This window comes from Neolamprologus multifasciatus, chromosome 19, assembly GCF_963576455.1.
Source record: "Neolamprologus multifasciatus chromosome 19, fNeoMul1.2, whole genome shotgun sequence".
NCBI classification, from domain to species: Eukaryota; Metazoa; Chordata; class Actinopteri; order Cichliformes; family Cichlidae; genus Neolamprologus; species Neolamprologus multifasciatus.
In genome coordinates, this window is record NC_140457.1 from 24663592 (window position 1) to 24688525 (window position 24934).

Consider the following 24934-nt stretch of genomic DNA (forward strand, 5'->3'; position numbering starts at 1 on the left):
CTCATGCAAGAGGCTTCTTCAGTTCTAAAGAATTAATTACATGCAAGTTTTCATGTGATTTTATGATTATATTGTAAATGCTAAAATGTTAACTTGAATAGAATCTGCTTAAATGAAATTTATTTGATTGTATAAATCAAGTTTATACTTAATGATTCATGATTTTAATTAAAAAAAATGATGTTATAAATTTCAGTAGCATTTTACTGAAAATCGTTGCTTTGTGCGTGCGTGTGTAGGTTGCTCTGTGGAGATTTATTCCTGTCATGCTCTTTACCTTCTTTTTACAATATCTGGCAGTTTAACATGAGCATCACTGGCGCACAGCTGGTGTTCTGTGGGCCTTGGTGGACTCATGCTTTTGCTGTGCTCCTTTTTTTTGAAATCATGAACTCAGAGCAGGTGAAGATTGCACGGAAATCACAGAGATAAAGTCTGGACTCCATCACAGCACCGAGGTGGTCTCTTTTATTACACGACAAACAGCTCCTGAGGAGTAAAGTGTGCGGACACACACGCACTCGGGGGCTTCATTCTCCGTGTTGGAACACAGCTCAGTTTCCGAGCCTCCTCCTTTTGCGCGCTAAGCTCCGAGAAGGCGTGTCCAGTGACGTCTCCGAATGGGACAAACCGTGGGATTTTGTGGGCTGGATAGGGATTGAGTGGAAATATTATTGACACACCATCAAGGAAAAAGTTCGTGGAGGAATAACGCGGAGGAATAAGAGCCGAGGTGAACGTGCCGCGTAGTTTATAGTTTCACTTTTACGCTTTCGTTTATTGAGTGTTTGCGGCGACTTTGACGTTTAACCCAAAAGAAGTAAAGCGGCAGAAACAGCAGCTGATATGTTCCCGTGACAGGTTCGTGAAATGGAGAAAAGTAAGATGTGATTTCTTTTCCACTGAGATGAGTAGAGAGTGACCGCAGCGCGGCAGGGAGGAGTGAAACTGACCGGATCGTTCCCAGTGTAACAGGTGCAGCTCTGCTCGGTTCAACAGTCAATTCTGATTGTGCTCTAACCGATCAACTTTACCTATCTCAGAGAGTTCATGGTTTGACTGACTTGGGTAAAACTGCTGTGACAGACTTTCTGCCAATAAAGGCAAAAGGTTCAGTTAAGCTTAAATTTACTGTGTAGGAGATGTGTAAGCATAAAATATCTCATTTTATTGCTCTCAACCATAAAATATGCTTTTGTAATTATGAGGCGTGCAGTGTAACATTTACTGTCACATTACAGTAAATGTAGTTTGCTCAGTTGTTAGGGAAAAACTGACATTTTTCTGAAAAGGTTTGGTCTTTGGTTGCGGACTGTATTGGCTCACAGCACAGAGGTTGGTATAGATTACATAAAATAAAAAAAGTTGAATTAGGAGAAAAATCATTCCACTTAACCTTTTGGGTTTCTATTAGTTTAATGTGGCTCCGATAGGAAGAAGCCAGGCTTTTTCACGCAGTCAATGAAGAGAAGTTGAGACTTTTGTCATCACCGGCAAAAATGAAGTTTTTTTTTTTGTTTTAATTTTCTAAAACTTTCCCAGACACATCAAATAATAAAAAGACTGGAGCTGTAAAGGCTCCTACTGATGTTTTGTGCCCAATTTCAGTATCTTATTCAATGAAATGTTTTAATTGCGAGTCCTTGTATTTGTCAGAATTTGTATTCAACCTGTAAAGGACAAAAAATTCAACAAAAGCCCCCAAAACAAAATAAAGGAAGCAGGTATATATATATATACACAAATAGGCAAAAATTAGTTATTATTTTTCATTAGATTTTGCCATTCTAGTTCCATCTTTAAAAAACTAAATTCTAAAGAGGATTCTGGTTTAATTTGTCCTTCTTCACAGTTGGACTGCATTCAGTTTAAATCTTAAATCTTCCTCTGTGCAGCTAAAACGTATATATTTAAAAAAATGTTTAAATGTGGTTTTGCTGTATTTTCAAGTTTCCCTTTTCTTAATCCTGTCCTCTCAGGAGCGTGCATTAAAGACGTTCCTCCACGTCTTATTACAGCATTGCTGTGGTTTTTATGTGAGGATTTGCACTCTAATCTTTAGACAGCCCTGGCGATTAGTTTATCACATCAACAAAACTGACTATCTGCTTGCGTTCTTCAGGCCGCACAGTGGATGTAAGCCTGGCAGCCTCCTCTCCGCAGCCTTGAGACTGCTCACAGTGTAATTATAATCTGACTGTTACTGTAAATACCAGATTCCTTTTCCACTCGCGAATAACTTAGCTGTGTGGGAGATGAAAATATGCACGTGTGTGTGTGTGTGTGTGTGTGTGTGTGTGTGGAGGGGAGGATGGAGGGAAGTCCTGCCGTTACTAGAAATAAGATTTCAGGCTTGGTGTACATCCCCTTCCGATCTCCGGTTTTCATTCCCATTGAAAAGAATTCCACAGTTTGTCAACGAAAACTCTTCAAGGTCACTCTGCTCCCCTCAACCCCCACCTCCTCCCAGTGCAGCCCACAGGTCGTCCGTCACCCGATATACACGAGAACACTATGTGACTAAAACATGGCACTAGTGAGCCCATAAGAGGTGTGCTGCAGTCTTCTTCCTGCAGGCAGGTGTAGCACCAGTAAGAGGACTGTGTGCCGTGCTTTGTGGCGCCGCACGGAGAGAAGAAGATCGGAGTGGGATCAAACTGCACATGTTCATAATGCTCGATAATGATTCCTTTCAGACAGCCTAATTTTCCTCAGTGTGTATTTCTGCATGAAACAGATTGTGGACAGGAAGAATCCAAAGCAAGGAAGAGCACTGTTTTAGATGTATAAAATAAAAGTAAAGCAAAATACTGTATTGTCACGTTACAACTTTTGTAAAGGTATACACCACACGCATTTGGGTCATAGTCGTGCACTAATTTAAAGAAGACTGCACTGCAGATTTAAATAGTGCACACTCCAAAACTTGCATCTTTCACGAGGCGGCGGCTTTATTCAGCATCTTTAAGGCTCACTCGGTGTGCTGGACTATTACCCGCCCTCTCCTTGTGTTTGCTTCCTCTCCCTTTTCTTTGCTCTCTCTCCTTCCTCCTTCACTCATCCTCTCCCTCTCTCAGGTGTGGCAAGTGAGAGCGCTTAGTGATAGCTTTGTCCTTTATTTAACGGAGGACTTGTGTTCTAGAATCTGGCTTCTTTATTAGGATTTACTTGTGATTTAGCTTTTCTTATTGTGTTGCTCTTAGGAGGGAAACAAGTCTTGTTGGCAGTTTGAACCTTGGGCGTGGCCTCTTTATGGATGTACTTGGTATGAGTCATAATGAACAGTGTTACTGCTGATGGTTTGATCATCAGCCGATCTGCTGGTGATTGCTTGTTGGCTTGTGGAGGCGCTATCACATGTTATTTTTTTATACAACAAAGAATGAAAGAATTTATTCATTAGCTGGGGTTTCAACTGACATTAGGGTTATTTTTTCTTGTTTTCTCTTTTTTCGCCATCTATTTTGGAACATTTTAGCTTTGATGAATGTTTGATGACATGCTTTGAGATATATTTGAGACTAAAGAACAGTACTGGTGGATATAAACCTGCATGTGTGTGTGTGTGTGTGTATTTATGTATTTATTATTTAATATATTTTATAGGTGGAAACTTACAGGAATTGTTGATTTACCATTTAGAATTTTTGTAGCTTGCCCAGGATTTCAAATGCATCCAGCTAAACTACGTCTTGAAAAGGTGGATGATTTGATGATCTTATATTACAGATTATCGCAATTTGGCTCATAATCTGCTTTTCAGAAAAATTCTTATGAAACAATTAAACAGATTAAACAAAAGCATGAGGAGATTTGGATCACGCTCAGCGAATGTCACCTTGTGCACCACGGAGGTGTAACACAGCATAGCAGCCAGGAATAGCACCAGTTCTCCCATCATATGAGCCATGCGAGTTGTCACTTCCAGTTAGAACTTGAATCAAAGCAAAAGCAGGTTGCACATATTTTTGAGTTGGCCCTTTTAGCATTTAGTTGAAGTGACCAGCATTGTATCCAGGCAACCATATGAAAAACCACTCATGTGATTACCTGACTTCAACTAAATCTGTGGGGAAAATTGTGAATCACAGTGCGATTCCATCCCCAAAAAGAGAAAGCTGACTGCTTCGAAACGAAGCACAGCACCACTGTGTCAGTAAACCTCCTCATCATTGGCACATTTATAACTGGTGCACAGAGTTTAGCTGAGGTTTCCAGGTTGAACAGCATTGTTTAACTGAAACAACAGACTTTAAGTAGCTTTGCTCATTTTTTGGTGGAAATATATGTGTTACCCTTATTAGAAGCAACTTGGCACCTTAAAATGGCACTGAACACAACGAATGGGTTTTGTTAGACGTCGGTACCTCAGGTAAAAAATTTGACCTAATTCTGCAACAATCAAAGTAATGATTGTTGCAGAAGGGCCGATGGCGCGATATGGCAGCCTCGCTTCTGTCAGTCTGCCCCAGGGCAGCTGTGGCTACAAGTGTAGCTGCCTCCACCAGTGTGTGAGTGTGTGTGTGAATGGGTGGATGACTGGGTGTGTAAAGCGTTTTGGGGTCCCTAGGGGGGGCTAGTAAAAGCGCTATATAAATACAGGCCATTTACCATTTACCATTTATAAAGAATCCATATTTTGAAAAGGTTAACTTGTTAGTTTACTAGTTGTTAATTTTTAGCTGCTTCCCATTTACATTTAACAAAATAAGTATAATAAGTTTAAGAGGTTTTATTCATTTTATCAATTATTTAGATCATTCCTTTATGCCCTGTGAAGGTAAAATATATTTTCAAAATACTGGTATACAAAGGATACAACAAACATCACAGTGACTGAGAACCTTCACAGACAAACATCACAATACATCTAAATAATTTCATTACTATAGAAGAAGAGTGTTATGGAAGCCTTATAAACTTTGGGTAAAGTGTGGTATAAAAACAAAAATAAAACAAAGATATTAAACACAGAGCGCTCACTGTGAAAGAAAGAAAGACTGGCTGCAACAAAAGTAACACGTTTGAATAAATTATTGTTGTTATATTATTATTGTTAAAGTTTATCATCTTGGGCGTATTTGCTTGCAGCCGGCATCTAAAGTTCAAAGCTGCTCTCCTTCACTTTGCAGTTCAGGCTATAAACAGCTGCTGACGCCTGAAACGGTCTCGTTCGGCTCTGCTCTGGATTGAATTCAGTTTGCTCGGATTGGTTCTTGTCACTCTGGACTCTGTCTGACTCTTTAATACATATATTTGTATCTGAGTGTTGATGTTTTTTGACAACCTGACGTGGAGTAGGTGTATCTGATGACTTATGGTCATGCACTGGTGCTTGCGTTTATGACTTATTGTGCTGTTACTGGTGCTGCTGGGTGCTGCATTATTTTCACAGTTCACATTTGTAATGATTTCCGTTGGATTTGTGTGGTAAATGTAATCAGAAAAGTTATTGGTAATGTTATCTCAGATATTTTAATCACGTGGATGCATCCATGTGCAGTTTTGCTTAATTAAAAAGAGAACTTCACAGTGTTTGCTTACTCTAAAATTATCTTACATTTCCAGCCAATTATCAGCATCCTCAGGTACTTTGACTATCCATTACGTTGGAGATCAGTGACCCTGATGTTCAGAAATATCTTTTAGTTTATACAGTTAAACAGCTGCCATTTATATTCTTTTGTGTTGCCTCTAAAGACTATACAGCGGACACAATGTTAAAGTGAAAGGGGCCCTATTGCGCGGATTTTCTATATTTTTATTATTTGATTCTACTAGTTTTGCATGATTCACAACTGCAAATAATCCTCATGTAATTAAAATGAGCACTGGTATAGTCCTCTCAATGCTATTTCATTCCTTTCCCTTTTATGCCAGCTTTCTCCTGATTGGCTGCCCCTTGCAAGTAAAAGATGTGGCCAGCAGGTGAGTGGGGCTTCTTTGATGTGTTAGTTTTTAAGTTATTTCTGCTCCACAAATCAGGTGATTGCTCCTGGATAAACCAGTTATCCAGTTTAGGAATCAGTTACTTTTCCATATAGAGTCAGGTTTGTATTTACTTGAGTTTTTTTTGTGTTGTATTACAATTTGTGTAACAAAAACGCAAATACTTTTACACAAAACTGTAGACCAGACTTAAATCAAGTTGGTTGCCAATATTTATGGTAATTTTCTATTATCAGAGGATGAATGAATGAGTATCAGAGGCACATAACTGTCCTCTACTATGTAAATATATATATATATATATATTTAAAGAGGCTAGTTAGCATATACTTACTTCAGAAGATGATCCACCAAGATGTCCATAGCCCTATTCTGTCTGTGCACTGCCTGCTTGTTTGCTTAGCAGATAAACTTGTACATGTTAACAGGATAACTTGTCCACCATTAGCAGGTAAACTTGTTTAAATCATGTAACCGTAATCATATGTTAACACAAACTGAATACTATAGAGAGTTTGTTGATCTGTTGATTTGTTGAAGTCAGTGTCATTTAGGGTAATGCATGAATGCACCGGTCTCTCAGATGTTTTCTGGTAGCTTTTGAATTCAGCTTACAATTACCGATACCCTGTGTGCACATGTGACATGATCCATGCATATCAGGGGTTTCGTTCACACGTGATACATTTTTAAAGTGAAAAAGATTAGATTTGTTAGGTTGATATTAAACATTTTTGCATTAAATGATCATTGTTAGGTTAGGAAATGCACATTTGTAAATTATTTTACATGTTCAAATTAGCCAAATTGTGCAGATTGCCCACTCTGCTCTCACTAGATCTTATTCGTCTACTAGGTTACTTTCTCAACCAAATTTTGCCTCTAGCGACCTTTATTTCTCAATTTTGTGAAGACCTGTCAGAAACTCGAGTTGTAAAATGATACTGCAGTGAATACCTTTGATAGGTTACCAGACGTTCTTGCTCATGGAAAATAACTTCTGTCTGTCATCTTGGCCTCTATAAATCAGTTTAAAATGTATGTCAAAATGTAGAGTGCTGTGCAAAAGTCTTGACCCACATGTAATTTCTCTATTTTTTGCTCCCAAGGAACCAGACTTGAGAGTTAAAACAAACAAAAAAAAGTGGTTTTGAGCTGTAGTTCTCCAGGCTTTCTGAAGGTCTTTCAAGTTTTTCTTTGGGCATTGGCTGCTTTTCCACTCATTTACAGGCCAATCCTTGTAGCTGACTATTTTTAGAGGAATAATCATGAAAGGCACCTGTCTCAAGGGAGGAACCAGCATGTACACATACTGTATTATGTACACATAACAGATGGCTTAGCAAGGAGCCAATTTAAGGTGATTTTGAGCTCAACTGGGAGAACCTAGTCAACTATTACTTATGTACTCCACAAATCTGGCTTTTATGGAAGAATGGCAGCTTGAATACATCATCCCCACTGTGAAGCATGGTGGTGGTAGCGTCATGCTGCAGTGGTGCCTTTTTTCAACAGGAACAGGGTAGCTGGTCAGAGTTGATGGGAAGATGGATGGTGCTAAATACAGGTCAATCCTCTAAGTCATGCTAGAGGCTGCAAAAGGCTTGAGACTGTGATGGGGGTTCCGCTTAATCAAAGTATACTCACGTGTCCCTGTTAAAATGCAAAAGAATCTGTGGCAAGCCTTTTAAATTGGTGTTCATAAACGCCCTCCATCCAATCTGACTGAACTGAAGCTATTTTTCATAGAAGAATGGGCAAAAATTGAAGTCTGAATGTGCAAAACTGGTAGAGACGTGCCCATGGTAACTGCAGTGACAGGTGGTTTGGTATGGTTTTGACTCAGGAGGACTGAATGCAAACGCACTTCACACTTTTCAGACTTTCATTTATAACGAATTTTGAGCACCATGTATGACATCACTTCCACTTTACAATTACAGTATGCACTACTTTGTGTTTGTCTGTCAATTAAATTTACAATAACATTTAAGTTTGTAGTTGTAACAGGACAAAATGTGGAAAAGTTTAAGGGTTATGAATACTTTTTCAAGGCACTGTATCTACTGCAGACGAATAGTGTCTGAAGTTCATGTCGTTAAGAAAAAAAGGATTCTCTTTAATTCAACTCAATTCAATTTTATTTATATAGCAGTCACAACTGTTGCCACAAGGTTCACTTCACTTCACTTCAGTTTTCAATTTATTTTTTTATACAGCACAAAATTACAACAGTCACCTCAACCTCTTGCAAAACCAGGCTCGTGGAGGAGCAGCCACAACTGGTTGGGGAGGAGGAAACAGGACAATAGACACACTGCGAAAGAGAGCCAGAGATTAATAATAACTAATGATTAAATGCAGATGGGAGTATAAACACGTAGAGAGTGAAAAGAGGAGCATGAAGAAGTTCATTGCGTCATGGGAAACCCAGCAGCCTAGGCTTATTGCAATGGAATTAGGGGCAGAGAGACAGGGCAAAAGGCAAACTATGGAAGAAAGCCTGAGTTTAATAATTGCTTATGGTATACATCAGTGGTGCAACGGATCAAAAATCTCGCGGTTCGGATCACAGTTTTAAGTCACGGATCGGATCAATTTTCGGATCAGCAAAAAAAAGAAAAAAAGAAAAAATTTTAACATTTACTTATTTAAGTATTTTTGCCTCAACTCAACTCAACTATAATTGCTTATGGTATACTCAACTCAAGACTCATTCCTCGCAATTATATAAAAACAAATTAAGGTAAAATATAGGGCAGTACAGGGCTTTGTATCTACCACTGTGATATAATGAGCGGTCACGTAGCTTTCCGTTTCCCTGGAGGTCCACCCGTTTATAGTTGGGCAACAGAAGATGCCTGGGACAGTTCAGCCATAACTTTAAACTTTTCCTGCTCATACATGCTTGGAACGATCTTAATAATAATAATGGATTGGATTTATATAGCGCTTTTCAAGGCGTAGCCTGTGTAGCAATTCTCCCTCGAGCTCAAATGATGCTTGATGTTCTGGGCTTATATTTAGAGAGAACAGCTGTCATTGGAAGCAACAACAACAAAACAATATTAGAGGATCAGTTATTTATTTTGACTGTCTGATTCATAGACAAAAACGATGGATGTAGCTTCCTGGTTGGAAAAAATAAGGCCACTGCAGGAATACTTTAACCTGCGTCTTAAGGCCACCAGATGTTGGCAACCATCTAATGACCAAGTCATTTCCTGATGAGTCTGTTTATGGCCTGACTGAAGGTACAGTCAGAAATAGGTCACATAGCTAGCAGTTCCAGGAAGTGGTAAACTCACTGACAAAGTTATCGTGAATAATTATTTGATATAAGAAATTTTAGCAGCATGGTGGCACGGTGGTTAGCACTGTTGCCGCACAGCAAGAAGGTCCTGAGTTCAATTCCACCATCAGGCCGGGGTCTTTCTGTGTGGAGTTTGCATGTTCTCCCCGTGTTTGCGTGGGTTCCCTCCGGGTACTCCGGCTTCCTCCCACCGTCCAAAGACATGCAGTTTGTGGGAATAGGTTAATTGGATAATCCAAATTGCCACTAGGTGTGAATGTGCGAGTGAATGTGAGTGCGAATGGTTGTCTGTTCCTGTGTGTTGGCCCTGCAACAGACTGGCGACCTGTCCAGGGTGTACCCCGCCTCTCGCCCTATGATGGCTGGGATAGGCTCCAGCACCCCCCGCGACCCTGAAAAGGATAAGCGGAAGCGAATGGATGGATGGATGGAAATTTTATAATTAATTCGTAACAGTAGGAGAAACCATAAAGGTCCAATTAGCTATAAAGACTTAACACCACTTTTTGCACCAGGCTGTAAACATATTTATGTGTACTCTGAGTTTGGGCATTTTAATGAACATGGGGGTCTGTTGCTTTTGGAGCCATTCTCCAGTAGTTAGAGGAACTGCAGCTTTTGGCACTTCTACGTTAATTTCTTTCCTGCTCTTGGGCTTCACATTTATTTGAGGCTAATAATTAATGAAAATAACAACAACAAAAGAATTACAGAGAGTTCAGCAACAGCTCCTATCATCCTCAACTTTCTTTAGCCCTGCTTGTTTCTGGTTTTGGCAAATAGGCAAATAAACCTTGCTGGCACAGCAGGTGTGAAATCCTCTCTCGTCGTTGTGTCTAAGTAGAAAAATGTAGCCTATAGGTCTAGTCATGTACTACTGACTTGTGACACAGTAAGCATAGATGGGTCAGTTGTCCCAGCTTTGTAGCCTAGTACTCGCAGTACTAATCCGTTCATCAATCCATCTATTTCCCTCCACTTATCCCATTCTGGGTCGTGGTGAGGCTGGAGTCTATCCCAGGGTACACCCTGGACAGGTCCTCAGTTTGTCACAGGTTTAACTACAGGCACTTTAGAATCACGAGTTAAGCTATGAAGCACGTCTCTGAAATGATCACATACTCACGTATCAAATTTTAGCACTTGGTGTTAACTGATTTAACACCATCCCTCAGGTATTTTTTGCTACTTTTACACTTAAATTTGATGCTTAAAAGGTTCAGAAGAAAAACGAAATGCCTTTCACAGGACGTGGCATATTTCTTTGGAGAACTCTGCTACAGTAAATGGGCCAAACCGTCTGGCAGGTAGATGGAGCAGCAGCAGTGACAGGTGACAGCTAAAATGACTCCACATCCCGACACTGTAATCAGCCTGTCCGTTCTGCCGTAGCCTCTCTGTTTCGACTTCTCTGCAAACCAGAAGCAGAAGCTTCCTCCTGCTCCTCCTGCATGCATGTAATCTGTCAACCTCTTTAATTCGGCGGGCCTCTCGTCCTCCAGCAGCTCCTTGTCGGCTTTGTGAGATTGAGAGAATGGAGGTATAGAAGCTGCCTAATAGTTTTGCCGGGAGCCTTTGTGTTCCGGTATGTGTTACTGGCTGGGAGCCTTTTTCTGACAGGAGGAGCTTCTTTATACAAGAGGAATAAACAAGTTTTTAATATACTGCCTAAAGAAGGGCATAGTTAAATCCATTTGTGGTTAGGTCTCATGATTTCTTTGTTTAATGTATAACAGCAATGCACCCCATAATTTTCACAGATTGTCAGAAGTATTTGGGGTTGTTTTTTTCTTCTTCTGCAACAAAGATGTTTTTGTTGGTTGGGATAAACTGACTTTGGCCACATTTGGAGGCTGGTAGATGAGTTTGGGTTACATGCTCCACTGAAGTCCAGTATTGAGCTTCAGAATGAACTGTGCCAAATGCAACATTTAGCTGGGTAAGTTATAAAAAAAACTTTTAACTTTTTCTCTTTTAAAGTTTAGACGGTATGTAAGTGATTTACTGGCTGGTTATACAAGCTTGAAGCAGCGACACACTCCCAAACTATTAAGTCCACCGGACGATGCATGGTGTCACTGTCCTCTGCCTCTTTCGTTTTGCATTAAGGAAACTTTGGTTTTGTCAAAGGTTGTTTCTAACCAAGCGGTCGTATGCGCATGTATTGAATAACAAAAGATGCCCATTTAGGTGAATATAGACTTCTACATCATGCTTCTTATTTTCTGTTTTTACTACCCAAAACAACTGATATTATGAGTAACCACTTAACTAAAAAAGATCTTTTTTAGTCTCTGTTTTTCCCTTAAAGTTTGGTCCTACAGGGTCTAGATGTTAAAAAAAATGCCTTCATTACTTGATTGATAAAATTTTTTTCTCTTTTTTTCTGTTTTAGTAGTAAGAGTGAAAAGTAGAAAAAGACCAGCATCTTCCTAAAAGACTAAAACGTTTTAACAATTTTAGCTTTTTATGAAAATTTGAGCAAAATAAAGGCAAAGCCGTCCTGATTGTTTAATAACCCGGTTCTGATGATATGTAAATGAAAGGAAGCAGTGGAATTAAAGACTGTGTCCTTTGACCCCTTGTTGCCTGACTGGTGGTTTACCATGGAAAGCTGCCATGAGCACCAGTGTGTCCAAAGCTCAAACTTGAGCACAACATTCTGACAGAAGAGCTTTATACATAGTAAAAGCCTGAGTGTTGAGCCACACAGCTCTAGGAATTAAGTGAGTTGTTTATACTCTTTTTTTTGTCTTTTAAATTAAGTGTGAAGTCATTTAGTTAGAACATTTTTTGAGAAATACTGAAGAATTGCAATCAATTAGAGCGCAGCAGTGTGTTTAAATTTGGCAAGTCTGAGAAAATATTCAGATGTGAAATGTCAGGCAGAGTGTTGGCAGTTAGCTTTACTATAATTGTGAATCTTCTGTTTGATCTCTGTAGCAGTTTAATTTTCTATTCCATTCCTGCTGCTTGTTCCATAAACTTTGATCTGGTCGTGCTTAGCTCTTGCAAATCGTATTTCATGGATGCAATAACGCTTTAATTATGCATATGAGTAAACTGCACTACAAATCTAACAAAAGAATTCTCAAAATTCCTTGCAAGTAGCACCAAACGTTCTTTAAGTACCTCACGTGCTATCAAGCTGCTTGGTGTTGGTGAAAATATGTGCTGATATTTGTGCTAAAGCGCGAAATCACTTTTTAACAGCAAACATGTCCTACAATGCTGAGTTTGTCCTCCAAAGCAGTTAAGTCATAGGAGTTGCAGTTGACAGAAGGCAGATGACCCAGCTGCAGTCTCAACAACAACACTCAAGTAATTTTTGGGTCACTTTGGGCAGAAGAACTCAGCAGCGAGCCCACAAAAGCATGCAGGACTAATACGTTTTAGCACCGTGTTAGCAAAAAGTTGCCAGATGTACATGTCATGTACATTCCACTCCTGACAACCAGTGATGGTCAATTTACTTGAAAAAGGTATTAGTTACTAATTACTGATTACTTTTCCAAGAAAGTAAGTACTTTAGTGATTACTTATTTTCAAAAGTAATTAGTTACTGAATAACCTGAATAATAAAGCAACAGACCTTTCAGCCCAATTCTATTTTTTATGCATAATCCGTCATATAAAACTGAATCAATTTAAAGCTTGTTTTATTCGTTTTAATCTTTAAACTTGATGCACATTGCATCAAGCAAAAATTTAATTATATCCAACAGTCTTTGACTTGAAGAAATTTGTTTAACATTTAAACCTATTTTCTGCATATTCCAGCATATAAAATGAAATAATTTTTGTGTTTACACTCACTCTTTCAAATAGATGCAATGAAAACACAGCAAAAGATAAATACAATCAAAGATTCAGCAGCACTAGGTAGGGCTGCTCGATTATGGCAAAAATGATAATCACGATTATTTTCACTGAAATTGAGATCTCGATTATTTGACGATATTTATTTAACAATAACAATGTATTGAATAATGACTTTAAAGATTGTCAAAAAATAATATAAAATAGTGTGCAAATACTGATAACAGTGCAAATGTTTGCAATATAAGAAATAAATGAACATCTATGTTTAGTGAACTTTGCAGTGTTGCTCTGTGGTGCAGCTACGACACTGTAGCAAAGTTTACACACTGTGTCTACTTGATCCACGTCTGACTCCGCGAACCCATAATGTTTCCACACCACTGAAGTTCTTTTTACCTCTTTTCAACCAACAGCAGTCACTCTCCTCTCCAAATGACTTCTGCTTAGCTTTCCGAGCTTCCCTCGGGTCCTCTTAATCAGCGGTCCCTAATCCCCGGGCCTTGGACCGGTACCGGTCCGTGAGTCGTTTGGTACCGGGCCGCGAGAGTTGAGGCTCAGGTGTGAAATGTATGGTTTTCAGGGTTTTTATCGGTTTTCAGCGTTATTTTGTTATCGTTTTTATCGTTTACTCGGTTTTCCTTGGTCTTTTCACGTGTGTTATGAATAAATTTTCTTTTTTTCGGTACAGGTACTAGTTTTATTTTGTTGTATTTATCCGCGACACCTTAAAGGCCGGTCCATGAAAATATTGTCGGGCATAAACCGGTCTGTGGCGCAAAAAAGGTTGGGGACCGCTGCTCTTAATTGTTGTGACACATGTTCAAAATGCAGAGAGGTGCGCTCGATTTGCCACACGGAGCAGCGCGAGAGTAAAGCACGAGGGAGGGGCTAATAATCGGCTCAGTCATTTTTAATGATCGTTGAAAGCCCAGATCGTAATCGAGATTAAAATTCGATTAATTGAGCAGCCCTAGCACTAGGTCCAGTTCCTCTTAAGTCTGTTGTCACCTGTTTAGCAGGAGTGGGGCCGGTGGAGGTTTGCCCAGTGCCGCAGCAGTCATGTCAGTTGGGGGATCCGTGGGTTTCTCTGTGAATTTCACATTCCCGTGGCGGCGTGCTAGGTGCTTGCTCAGGTTTGAAGTTCAATTTTTTGCTGTAGAAAGAAGTTTTCTTCCCACACAGTGTGTGAGTGTACAGCGCACACTAATGTTTTTGTCACTTTTTACAGAATCAAACTCAAAGTAATGTCAGTACTTCCACGCTTTAAACGCTGCATGGTTGTACTCTCTCCCACACTCCGTATTATCCATTATTGATCTGCACACATCTGTTGCTGCCACGGACGTTGCGCGCTCATACGTCATTGTTATGAGACACAAACAAAATCACAGTTTAGTAACGCAGTAACGCAGCGTGCTTACGGGAAAGTAACAGTAATCTAATTACTTTTTTTGCAATAGTAATCCCTTACTTTACTCATTGCTTGAAAAAAGTAATCGGATTACAGTAACACGTTACTGCCCATCTCTGCTAGCAACATATCCCTACATAATTTCCTTAAGGATTATTAAATTCCTGATTGTGATTCTGATGTCAGAGAACACACATTATCGTCTGTTCCCATATGGAAAAGAAATAGCAAAAACTTATAAAAGACTTGCTTAAGATGTGGCCTACTTCATATTAGGGCTGCCACAAACGATTATTTTGATAGTCGACTAGTCACCGATTATTTTTGCGATTAGTCGACTATTCAGATCATGCATCCATTGGACGTAAAACGTCCAATGTAATCCGATTACTTTTTTCAAGTAACGAGTAAAGTAAGGGATTACTATTGCAAAAACGGTAATTAGGTTACTGTTACTTTCCCGTAGGAACGCTGCGTTACTGCGTTACTAAAACCGTGATTTTCTTGCGAGAATGTCTCATGACAGTGACGTAAGCGAGTGTGATGTTCGTGACAACAGCTGTGTGCAGATCAACAATGGATAATATATCGAGTGCGGGAGAGAGTATGAGCGTACAGCGTTTAAAGCGTGGAAGTACTGACCTTACTTTGAGTTTGATTCCGTAAAAAGTGACAAAAACATTAGTGTCCGCTGTGCGTGGGAAGAAAACTTCTTTTTACAGCGAAAAAAACCCCCTAAACTTCCAAGCAAGCACCGAGTAGCTACGACGTAATGAGAAACTCACAGAGAAACTGCGGTATCCTTCCACTGACCGCTGCGGCACACCTGCACCAGGATAAACCTCCGCCTACTCTACTCCTGCTTTACAGGTGAAAATAGAGCAAAAGGACCGCTAGTCTTTGACTTTATTTATTTTCTGCTGTGTTTTACTTGCATCTGAAAGAGTGAATGTAAACACAAAAAAAAAAAAAAAAAAAAAAAAAAAATATATATATATATATATATATATATATATATATATATATATATATAACACCCAGCACGCCGCTGCGGGCGGTTTATCCTTCAAGCTCGGGTCCTCTACCAGAGGCCTGGGAGCTTGAGGGTCCTGCACAGTATCTTAGCTGTTCCCAGGACTGCGCTCTTCTGGACAGAGATCTCCGATGTTATTCCCGGGATCTGCTGGAGCCACTCGCCTAGCTTGGGAGTCACCGCACCTAGTGCTCCGATTACCACGGGGACCACCGATACCTTCACCCTCCACATCCTCTCGAGCTCTTCTCTGAGCCCTTGGTATTTCTCGAGCTTCTCGTGTTCCTTCTTCCTGATGTTGCTGTCATTCGGAACCGCTACATCGATCACTACGGCCGTCTTCTTCTGTTTGTCTACTACCACTATGTCCGGTTGGTTAGCCACCACCATTTTGTCCGTCTGTATCTGGAAGTCCCACAGGATCTTAGCTCGGTCATTCTCCACCACCCTTGGGGGCATTTCCCATTTTGACCTCGGGACTTCCAGGTTATACTCGGCACAGATGTTCCTGTACACTATGCCGGCCACTTGGTTATGGCGTTCCATGTATGCCTTGCCTGCTAGCATCTTGCACCCTGCTGTTATGTGCTGGATTGTCTCTGGGGCATCTTTACACAGCCTGCACCTGGGGTCTTGCCTGGTGTGATAGACCCCAGCCTCTATGGATCTTGTACTCAGAGCTTGTTCTTGTGCTGCCATGATTAGTGCCTCTGTGCTATCTTTCAGCCCAGCTTTGTCCAGCCACTGGTAGGATTTCTGGATATCAGCCACCTCCTCTATCTGCCGGTGGTACATACCGTGCAGGGGCCTGTCCTTCCATGATGGTTCCTCGTCTCCCTCCTCTTTCTTGGGTTTCTGCTGCCTGAGGTATTCACTGAGCACTTGGTCAGTTGGGGCCATCTTCCCAATGTATTCTTGGATGTTCGTTGTCTCATCCTGGACTGTGGTGCTGACACTCACCAGTCCCCTTCCTTCCGCTTAGCGTACAGCCTCAGGGTGCTGGACTTGGGGTGAAACCCTCCATGCATGGTAAGGAGCTTTCTTGTCTTTATGTCAGTGGCTTCTATCTCCTCCTTTGGCCAGCCTATTACCCCAGCAGGGTACCTGATCACAGGCAGGGCGTAGGTGTTGATGGCCCGGATCTTGTTCTTACCATTCAGCTGACTCCTCAGGACTTGCCTTACCCTCTGCAGGTACTTGGTGGTTGCAGCTTTTCTAGCGGCCTCTTCACGGTTCCCATTCGCCTGCGGGATCCCCAGGTACTTGTAACTGTCCTCTATGTCTGCAATGTTGCCTTCTGGTAGTTCAATCCCCTCAGTTCTGACTACCTTCCCTCTCTTTGTTACCATCCGACTACACTTCTCCAGTCCGAACAACATTCCAATGTCATTGCTGTATAGCCTGCTAGTGTGGATCAGTGAATCGATGTCTCGTTCACTCTTGGCATACAGTTTGATGTCATCCATGTACAGGAGGTAGCTGACAACTGCTCCGTTCTGTAGTCGGTATCCGTAGCCAGTCTTGTTAATGGGGGGTTCAGGCCTATGCAGAACAGCAGTGGGGACAGAGCATCTCCCTGGTAGATCCCGCACTTGATGGTGACTTGTGCTATGGGCTTGGAATTGGCCTCTAGTGTTGTACGCCACATCCCCATTGAGTTCCTGATGAAGGCTCTTAGGGTCCCATTGATCTTGTACAATTCTAGGCATTCCAGTATCCAGCTGTGGGGCATTGAGTCATAGGCCTTCTTGTAATCAATCCAGGCAGTGCACAGGTTGGTCAGTCTGGTCTTGCGGTCTCGGCTGACTGTTCTGTCTACCAGTAGCTGGTGTTTTGCGCCTCTCGTATTCTTGCCAATTCCTTTCTGTGTCCCGCTCATGTATTGACCCATGTGCCTGTTCATCTTAGCCGATATGATGCCTGACAGGAGCTTCCATGTAGTACTGAGGCAGGTTATTGGTCGGTAGTTCGAGGGGACTGGTCCCTTCTTGGGGTCCTTGGGGATCAGGACCGTCCGACCTTCGGTTAGCCATTCCGGGTGTCCCTCGTTAACTAGCAGCTGGTTCATTTGTGCTGCCAGACGCTCGTGGAGTGCAGTCAGCTTCTTTAGCCAGTAGGCGTGAACCATGTCGGGCCCTGGTGCTGTCCAACTCTTCATACTGGAGACCCTTTCTTGGATATCTGCCACTGTGATGGTTACTGGACCCTGTTCAGGGAGGTCGCTATGGTCTGCCCTCAGATCCACTAGCCACTGAGCATTGCCGTTATGGCCATATATATATATATGGCACACATATATATATATATATATATATATATATATATATATATATATATATATATATATAATGTGTGTGTGTGTGCTGGAATGTGCAGAAAATAGGTTTAAATGTTAAACTAATTTCTTCCAGTCAGAGAATGGTGCATATAATTAAAATTTTGCTTCATGCATAAAGTTAAAAGATTAAAACTAACAAAACAAGTTTTAAAAAGAGACTTTTCCATTTGATTACATTTTGTATGATGGATTATGTAGAAAAAGTAGAATTGGGCTGAAAGATCTATCGCTTTATCACCTATTCAGGTTGTAAATCATGTTTTTAAAAAGTAACTAAGTAACTAAGTAATTAATTACTTTTGAAAATAAGTAATCAGTAAAGTAACGGGATTACTTTTTGGGGGAAGTAATCAGTAATTAATTACTGATTACTTTTTTCAAGTAACTTGACCAACACTGATCGTGACTAGTCGACTAATCGTGGCAGCCCTACTTCATATAGTGAATCGTATAAGGCTTATATGATTTACTCATGAAAGTGGCCACTTTCTCATTACTTTCATATATTGTTTTCGGAAGTATCCAAAACATACAAGTTTCATTTATATACTTTTTCAAGGGATCTTATATCTGTTTTCACTCTTGTATGCTTTTCATACAAGTTTCACACAAGACAGAAACAAACTTTATAAGATTTATTTATATCTTTTCCATATGGGATAGCTTCATATCTCTGCTCCTTGGCAGTACAGCTAAGAGAGATTTCCTGATTTAAACCGCTAGTAAAAATTTATGAAATGTATTTGAACCAAAATACCAAACTTAAAACAGCAGCTACAGTTACTGTGTAAGCTGTCTTCGGATCTGATGTCAGCGATGAGCAGATATTTGCTTCTTCTCGTCAGATCAGGCGATTATCATGTTCAGCATCATACACATTACTTACAGTGCCCTGTATGCACTTCTAAAATTGGATGTTAAAAGCTAAATGATAAATAATACTAACATATTATGGAAAATACATAATTACTGTCTCTGTTTATCTTAACCATCTACCTGCAGCAAGGCAGGTGTCTGTATGTATGGACATCTGACCTGACTTAAGAGCTATAGGTTTCAACTCATGGTGTCCACTTGGGTTCAGTGAAACCCACTAGTTAAAATCAAAGGCTGTATTTCTGGGATGTATTTATTTTTTGTGAATGGAAGTGACTGTGATGGGCTCGAAGGACCCAGGCTGGGAATTAGGTGACAGGTGAGGTTCGTATACAGGGTGCATGGTTTTTGCTCAAGACCACTTTGACCTGACCTGCGTTATACACACATTGACTGTTCATTGACTGACTAGTACACAGTAACAGCGTTGAACTGCAGACATTTTTGTTGTGTTTTATAATTTATCCTTTTGTCCAAGATACATTTGCATGTTATTATGACCTTTGGTCTCAGCTGACACTGTGAAGCGAGTGAAATGTAGCTCTATGTTTACTATCCAGGCCATGGATTGTGGCAGCAAAGTGGAAAATAGAGCAGCGTTTAAAACAAATTAAAAACAGAAACATAAGAGAACACAGAGATCTGAAACATAAAGCGTTATTCATTGTATTATATTTAGCTTTTTCTTAAATTTTGCCATATTTTGCTTTTTCTCTACCTCCATAGCCACGGCACTACTCTACTTTCAGACTCTTTGCTCACCTAGGACTTCATGATGCATGTAGGGCTTGAAAAAGTGTTTCCAAATGTACTTAGATGTACTCACTCCTCTTACCTGCCAGCTGTATGTTTCTACTTGCCATTCATGGTGTGTGCGATTGACTGTGCAGAGATACCAGCTGCTGAGCTGTTGATTCTGGCACTGATTAACCAGTGGATGGCTTTGCTGGCATAGTTTGCTGGCACAGTTTTGCAAGCCAAGTGAGGTCAAACAGGCAGATCATTTTGTGCTTTTATATTCTGTCTCTGTAACAAATGTTCACGGTTTAATCACACTGCTAATAAATACTGGGTTCGTCTCTTCGCCTTCGGCACAGTAAGTAAGCTGTTACATCATTTCACTGGGCTCCATAAACTGTGTGTGTGTGAGAGAGAGAGACACATGTTCAGTAAAAGCAGCATGTAACAAAGTCTGTGGGAATGTTTAACACATGTCAGTTGTTGGTGTTAGCTAACAACGCAAAACACCCTGCATTAGTAGTTCAGCTGCTACTTAGTAGGGTAATGTGCCTGCCACTGCAGTTGAACTACTAATGCAGGGTGTTTTGCTTTGAGTTGTTATAGTTGCCGTTTGGCCTTCTTATTGTGTATTGTGTGATTTTGGCAGAGTAGTGCAATCTAAACCAATTACACCACAATGCCTTTTTTTGATAACCACTGTTTTCTTTGCACGCTAACGAGAAAAAACAGAATCTCGTGTTTCTCATGTAAGAGCGTTCGAGTCCCAGTGAGCACTTTACTTCGTTAAAAGTAAAACTTTAGCAGACTAATTTTTTTCACTTAGCCATGAAACATGTGTCTAGTTTTTATCTTTCAAACACAACAATCAGGCACCCAGTGTCTGCTCCAGGTTTGCAGACTAATATTACCAGAGAGCAACGCACTCAGCAGACCAAAGGGGCTGGATCCTCTCTTAGCTTCACTGAGGTGTTGGAACCTTTCTGCTGAGATTCTTGTCCAGATTGACATCACTGAACCATTGAGTTGCTGCAGGTTTATCAGTTAAAAATCCATGATGTCCATGAATCTCCCACTACATCTTCTGCCACATTATAAAAGTGCCCTCATGTTGAGATGTTTTGACTGAGATGTCTGAGTACAGTGAACTTAGTGTCAACCTTTGATGCATAGTTTATGCCAAATTTTGACCCTGTCATCTGAATAAATTAGACCAGGCAACCTTTTTCCAATCTTCTTTCAATTTTGGTGATCTGTGTGCATTGCAGCCTCAGCTTCCTGTTCTTAGATGATGGGTTTGGTAACCAGTGTGGTCTTCTGCTGCTGTAGCCCATCTGCTTTAAAGTTTCAGATGCAGTGCATTCATTATAGAAATAGTAATGTTGTCTTTTTAGTTTTGTTCATGGTTCTTGTTAGCTATGCATATTCAATATCAGTTGTAGAGGTTTATGGAAGTGCAGACACGAACATTTTATTTTGGTGAGCTGCACATCTTTAACATCCTCCTTACACTATTTATTACTTTTATTCATTGTTTTCAGTATGACTATGTAAAGACATTTTGCTGACTACATTAGAAATTGACTTCTTTGAAAACCAATTTTTGTCCTGTATATTCATCCAGGGATGCTATTTTATCTAAAAGCTACAGGGTGTTACTGAAATTATTTGAAATGGTAAATGAAGCTGTGGCATCATCTGTCAGCGTGCTGTGTGAAATCTAAATAAAAACAGAATGCAATGATTTGCATCTCATACACCCATATTTTCTTCACAGTAGAACATTAAGTATTTAAACTGAGAAAATGTGACGTTTTAAGAGAACAATTGGCTCATTTAGATTTTGATGGCAACAACACATCAGAATTATTGAGGCAGAGTATCCATATTTTCCATGAAGAAATTAAAATTTGTCTGACCACAGCACAGTTTGCTACTGTTTAATTTCTCGATCCCATTTGGCTTATAATTTGCATGATAGAGCTTTAACCTGCATTTATTGCTAGCAAAGTTCACAGTGCTCTTGGACAGTGACTTCTGGAAGCGTTCCTGAGACCATGGAGTGATTTTTAATGGTGCAACCAGGACTGCAACTGAGGGTCCAAAGTTCACAGGCATCCAATATTGACTTTAAATTTCATTCAAGTCAGTTCAGTTCAATTCTATTCAATACTATTTATAGGGCCAAATCACTGTAACAGTTGCCTTACTTTATATTGTAAGGTAAAGACTCTGCAATAATACAAAAAATCCCCAACAAACAATGCCAACAATCATATGACCCCATATAAGCAAGGAAAAACTCCCTTTTACCAGGAAGAAACCTCCATCAGAACCAGGCTCAGAGAAGCGCCCTGTTTCTTGCACACAGATTGCACAGTTAAGCTAATTAGCTGCTAAATGTTTCTTAAACATTTTTTTAAGCACCCCTAAATGTGTACCACTAGATGTGTTTCTGGCGTCGCATTTAAAATTAGCTAATATTTTTTAAGAAACACTAAAACACATTGAAAAACAGCACCTAAGATGTCTGGAACATGTGCTGAGGATGCCATAAGGAGCGACACGCCCACATAACAAAGAGCGACACCCCCTGAGAAGAAAAAGAAAAGTTGGAGAGTGACTTAGCTGATTGAGCTACTTGTCTTTAGTAGGGACCGGCACAAACAAGAGAGAACAAGAAGGTTGCAAGTTTCAGCCTTATGTCCAAAGGACTAATGGCTAAAAATGGCTCTTTGTAAAAGAGCGTTGTGAAGAATGTTGACCCCTTTAGTGGATATGTTAATTGGTTAATTGTAGAGTTAAACAGGGTTCTGTGTTAGGACAAGTTACATCCTTCCTATATAGCCTTACCCTGGGCAGTATAATTACAAGGCATAGCATGTATTTTCACTGCTATGTAGATGATACCCAGCTTTATCATTCCACGAAGCCAGATATTGATGATGACCCCAATACAGCACTTAGGTCTCAGATTGTTGGCTTACTCGTGTTTCCCAGGAAATTTCAAAGTAGTATGGGAGGCAGATCCTTCAGCTATCAAGCCACTCTTCTGTAGAGCAAGCTCCCAGCTTGGATTCAGGAGACAGACACCCTCTCTACTTTTAAGATTAGGCTTTAAGACTTTCCTTTTTGCAAAGCTTATAATTAGGGCTGGATCTGGTGACCCTCAATCCTCCGTTATCCTCCCTGACTCTCTTTCACAGCATTTTTTTTGTCCTGTTTTCCTCCCCTCACCCCCAAACAGTCACAGCAGATGGCTGCCCCTCCCAGAACCAGGTTGTGTTGGAGGTGTTTTCTTGTTAAAATGGAGTTTTTCCTTCCCACTGTCACCAAAGTGCTTGCTCACAGGGGGTTGGTCTGATTGTTGGAATTTCTCTGTATTATTGTAGAGTACTTACCGTACAATATAAAGCACTTTGAGGCAACTGTGATTTAGTGCTATACAGATTAAGTATTCTTAAGGAATAATTCTAGTGCATCGCTTGTATGCTTCACAGTAATGAGGCTTTGTGTCGCAGACTGGCACATGCATGTTAGGTAAGTGGGCAAGCCACCCTGGTGACAGATCCTTAAAGCAGTTGACAAAATAGATGACTAGTTACTGTCTTGGTCACGCTCGAGTTAGGGAATGTTTTTAAAATTGAACCTATTTCTCATCCTTTTTCACTTTGTTAACTGTTGTCTGCCTTTTGCCAAATTAGATGATTATGTCTTGTCAGTTTTCAAACTGGGACTGAGTTAGTGCATTCTGAACATATGGACTTGTTCTAAGATGGTGAACTGAAAAACTCTGAGCTACATAATTTGAAAAAATAAATTCCTTGGTATAAAAATAAAATCTGCTATGGTCGATATTGTAAATATTGGTATTTGCTCAGAATTTGCAGCAGTTAATTATTTTAATATAGAGTTTCTTCCCTCTCTGCTACAGGACCCGGCCATTCGAGAAGATGCTATAGAATATCCCCCTGCATCAAATCATTCATTCACAGCATATACAGTATATTCCCCTGACATGACCTCCTCCCCTGCCCTGGATGCTAACCCGTTACCCCTCCTTCAGCTTGAGGAGGTGGACTCCAGTAAAGCCACAGAGAGGATGAGCTCCCCAGGACTTCTGCCTGCTATGTACAGCCCTCCTGTGGGCATGGACAGCCACACCGTCTGCATTCCCTCTCCATACACAGACAGTAACCATGACTATAACCATGGGCACGGACCTTTGACCTTCTACAGCCCCTCCATGCTGAGCTACACCAGGTCACCCATCACTGACAGTCCATCATCTCTGTGTCCTCCCCTCAGCCCCTCAGCCTTTTGGCCTTCTCACACTCACCACAATGTACCTTCACTTACTCTGCACTGCACTCAGCCTCTAGTTTATAATGAAGCCAGCCCACATGCACCCTGGTTGGATCCCAAAGTTCACAGTATCAGCCCCAGCAGGTAAGATTACTGACAACACAAGCACTGATGAAAGATATTCTTGTGTCAGTTAAATTTAGATTAAGTGGTAGTAACATTCAAAGACCTAGTTTCCATTCTCTTTTACTTATCCTTGTGAGGGTTGAGGGTGGGGGCTGGGGTATAGGGGGGTCACATAGAGACAGACAACAGATCTCTAGAAGCTCTGGGAGACATGCTTTTGGCAAAAGACTTGGCAAAAGACTTGCAGCAGCAACCATTAATGAAAGCTACTATTGTGTGCTTTTGGACAAGAGCCAGATCTTTGCTTTAGAAAAAAGCATCTTATTGGTAACTTGCCATACTTTGCACAAGTTTTAGACACTAAAAATAGTATTATTTGCCACAGAGATCATGAAACAAATTTTAATATTAACCAAAGATAAGCAAAGTAAACATAAAATTCCATGTAAAAAAGCAATTGCCCCCTTAACCTCTCAACTGGTTGTACCACCCTTGGTGGGAAGAACTGCAATTAAGCATTTGCGATAACTGGCAGTGAGTCTTTCACATTGCTTATTTGCAGAATTGTTTTAATTCAGCCACACATTCTGCCTCAATCGGATTTAAGTCCAGACTTTGACTAGGCCACTCCAAAACCCTCATATTGTTCCCAACGATCAAATAATCGCCTATGACCAAAAAAAGATAAATTCCATTTTAACAAGAACAAACCTCCGGCAGAATCACCCTCAGGGATGGGCAGCCATCTGCTGCGACCAGTTGGTGGTTAGGCAAGGGAGACAGAACAAAAGACAAGCTATGGAAGTGAGTAGATATTAATAACAGCTGCAAAGTCATAGATAAAGACACACAGAATCAACAACTGGTAAGTAAAGAAGAAACAGTACATCCCTCCAGCAGCCTAGACCTATTGCAGTTTAACTAAGGGAGGGCTGAGGGTCATCTAAACTACTCCTATCTATAAGCTTTATCGAAACTGGGAACTGGTTTCACAGAAACAGGGGCCTGAAAGCTGAAGGCTTT

General features: G+C 40.5%; 1 protein-coding gene across 5 annotated transcripts in view; it reads left to right on the forward strand.

Moving 5' to 3' along the window:
• The first annotated feature begins 538 nt into the window (after positions 1–538).
• The window catches only part of esr2b (estrogen receptor 2b), a 48568-nt gene continuing 24172 nt past the window's right edge, over positions 539–24934 (forward strand). Inside the window, exons 1-2 of one of the 5 annotated variants that reach the window (XM_085144150.1) lie at positions 539–975; positions 23415–23929. In XM_085144150.1, the coding sequence (XP_085000276.1) occupies positions 23499–23929 (431 nt within the window). In that variant the 5' untranslated portion in view covers positions 539–975; positions 23415–23498. Of the gene's footprint in view, positions 976–3864; positions 11989–17883; positions 19839–23414; positions 23930–24934 lie in introns of those variants that run through there. The other 4 variants (XM_085144148.1, XM_085144146.1, XM_085144147.1 and 1 more) reach the window with 4 other exon arrangements.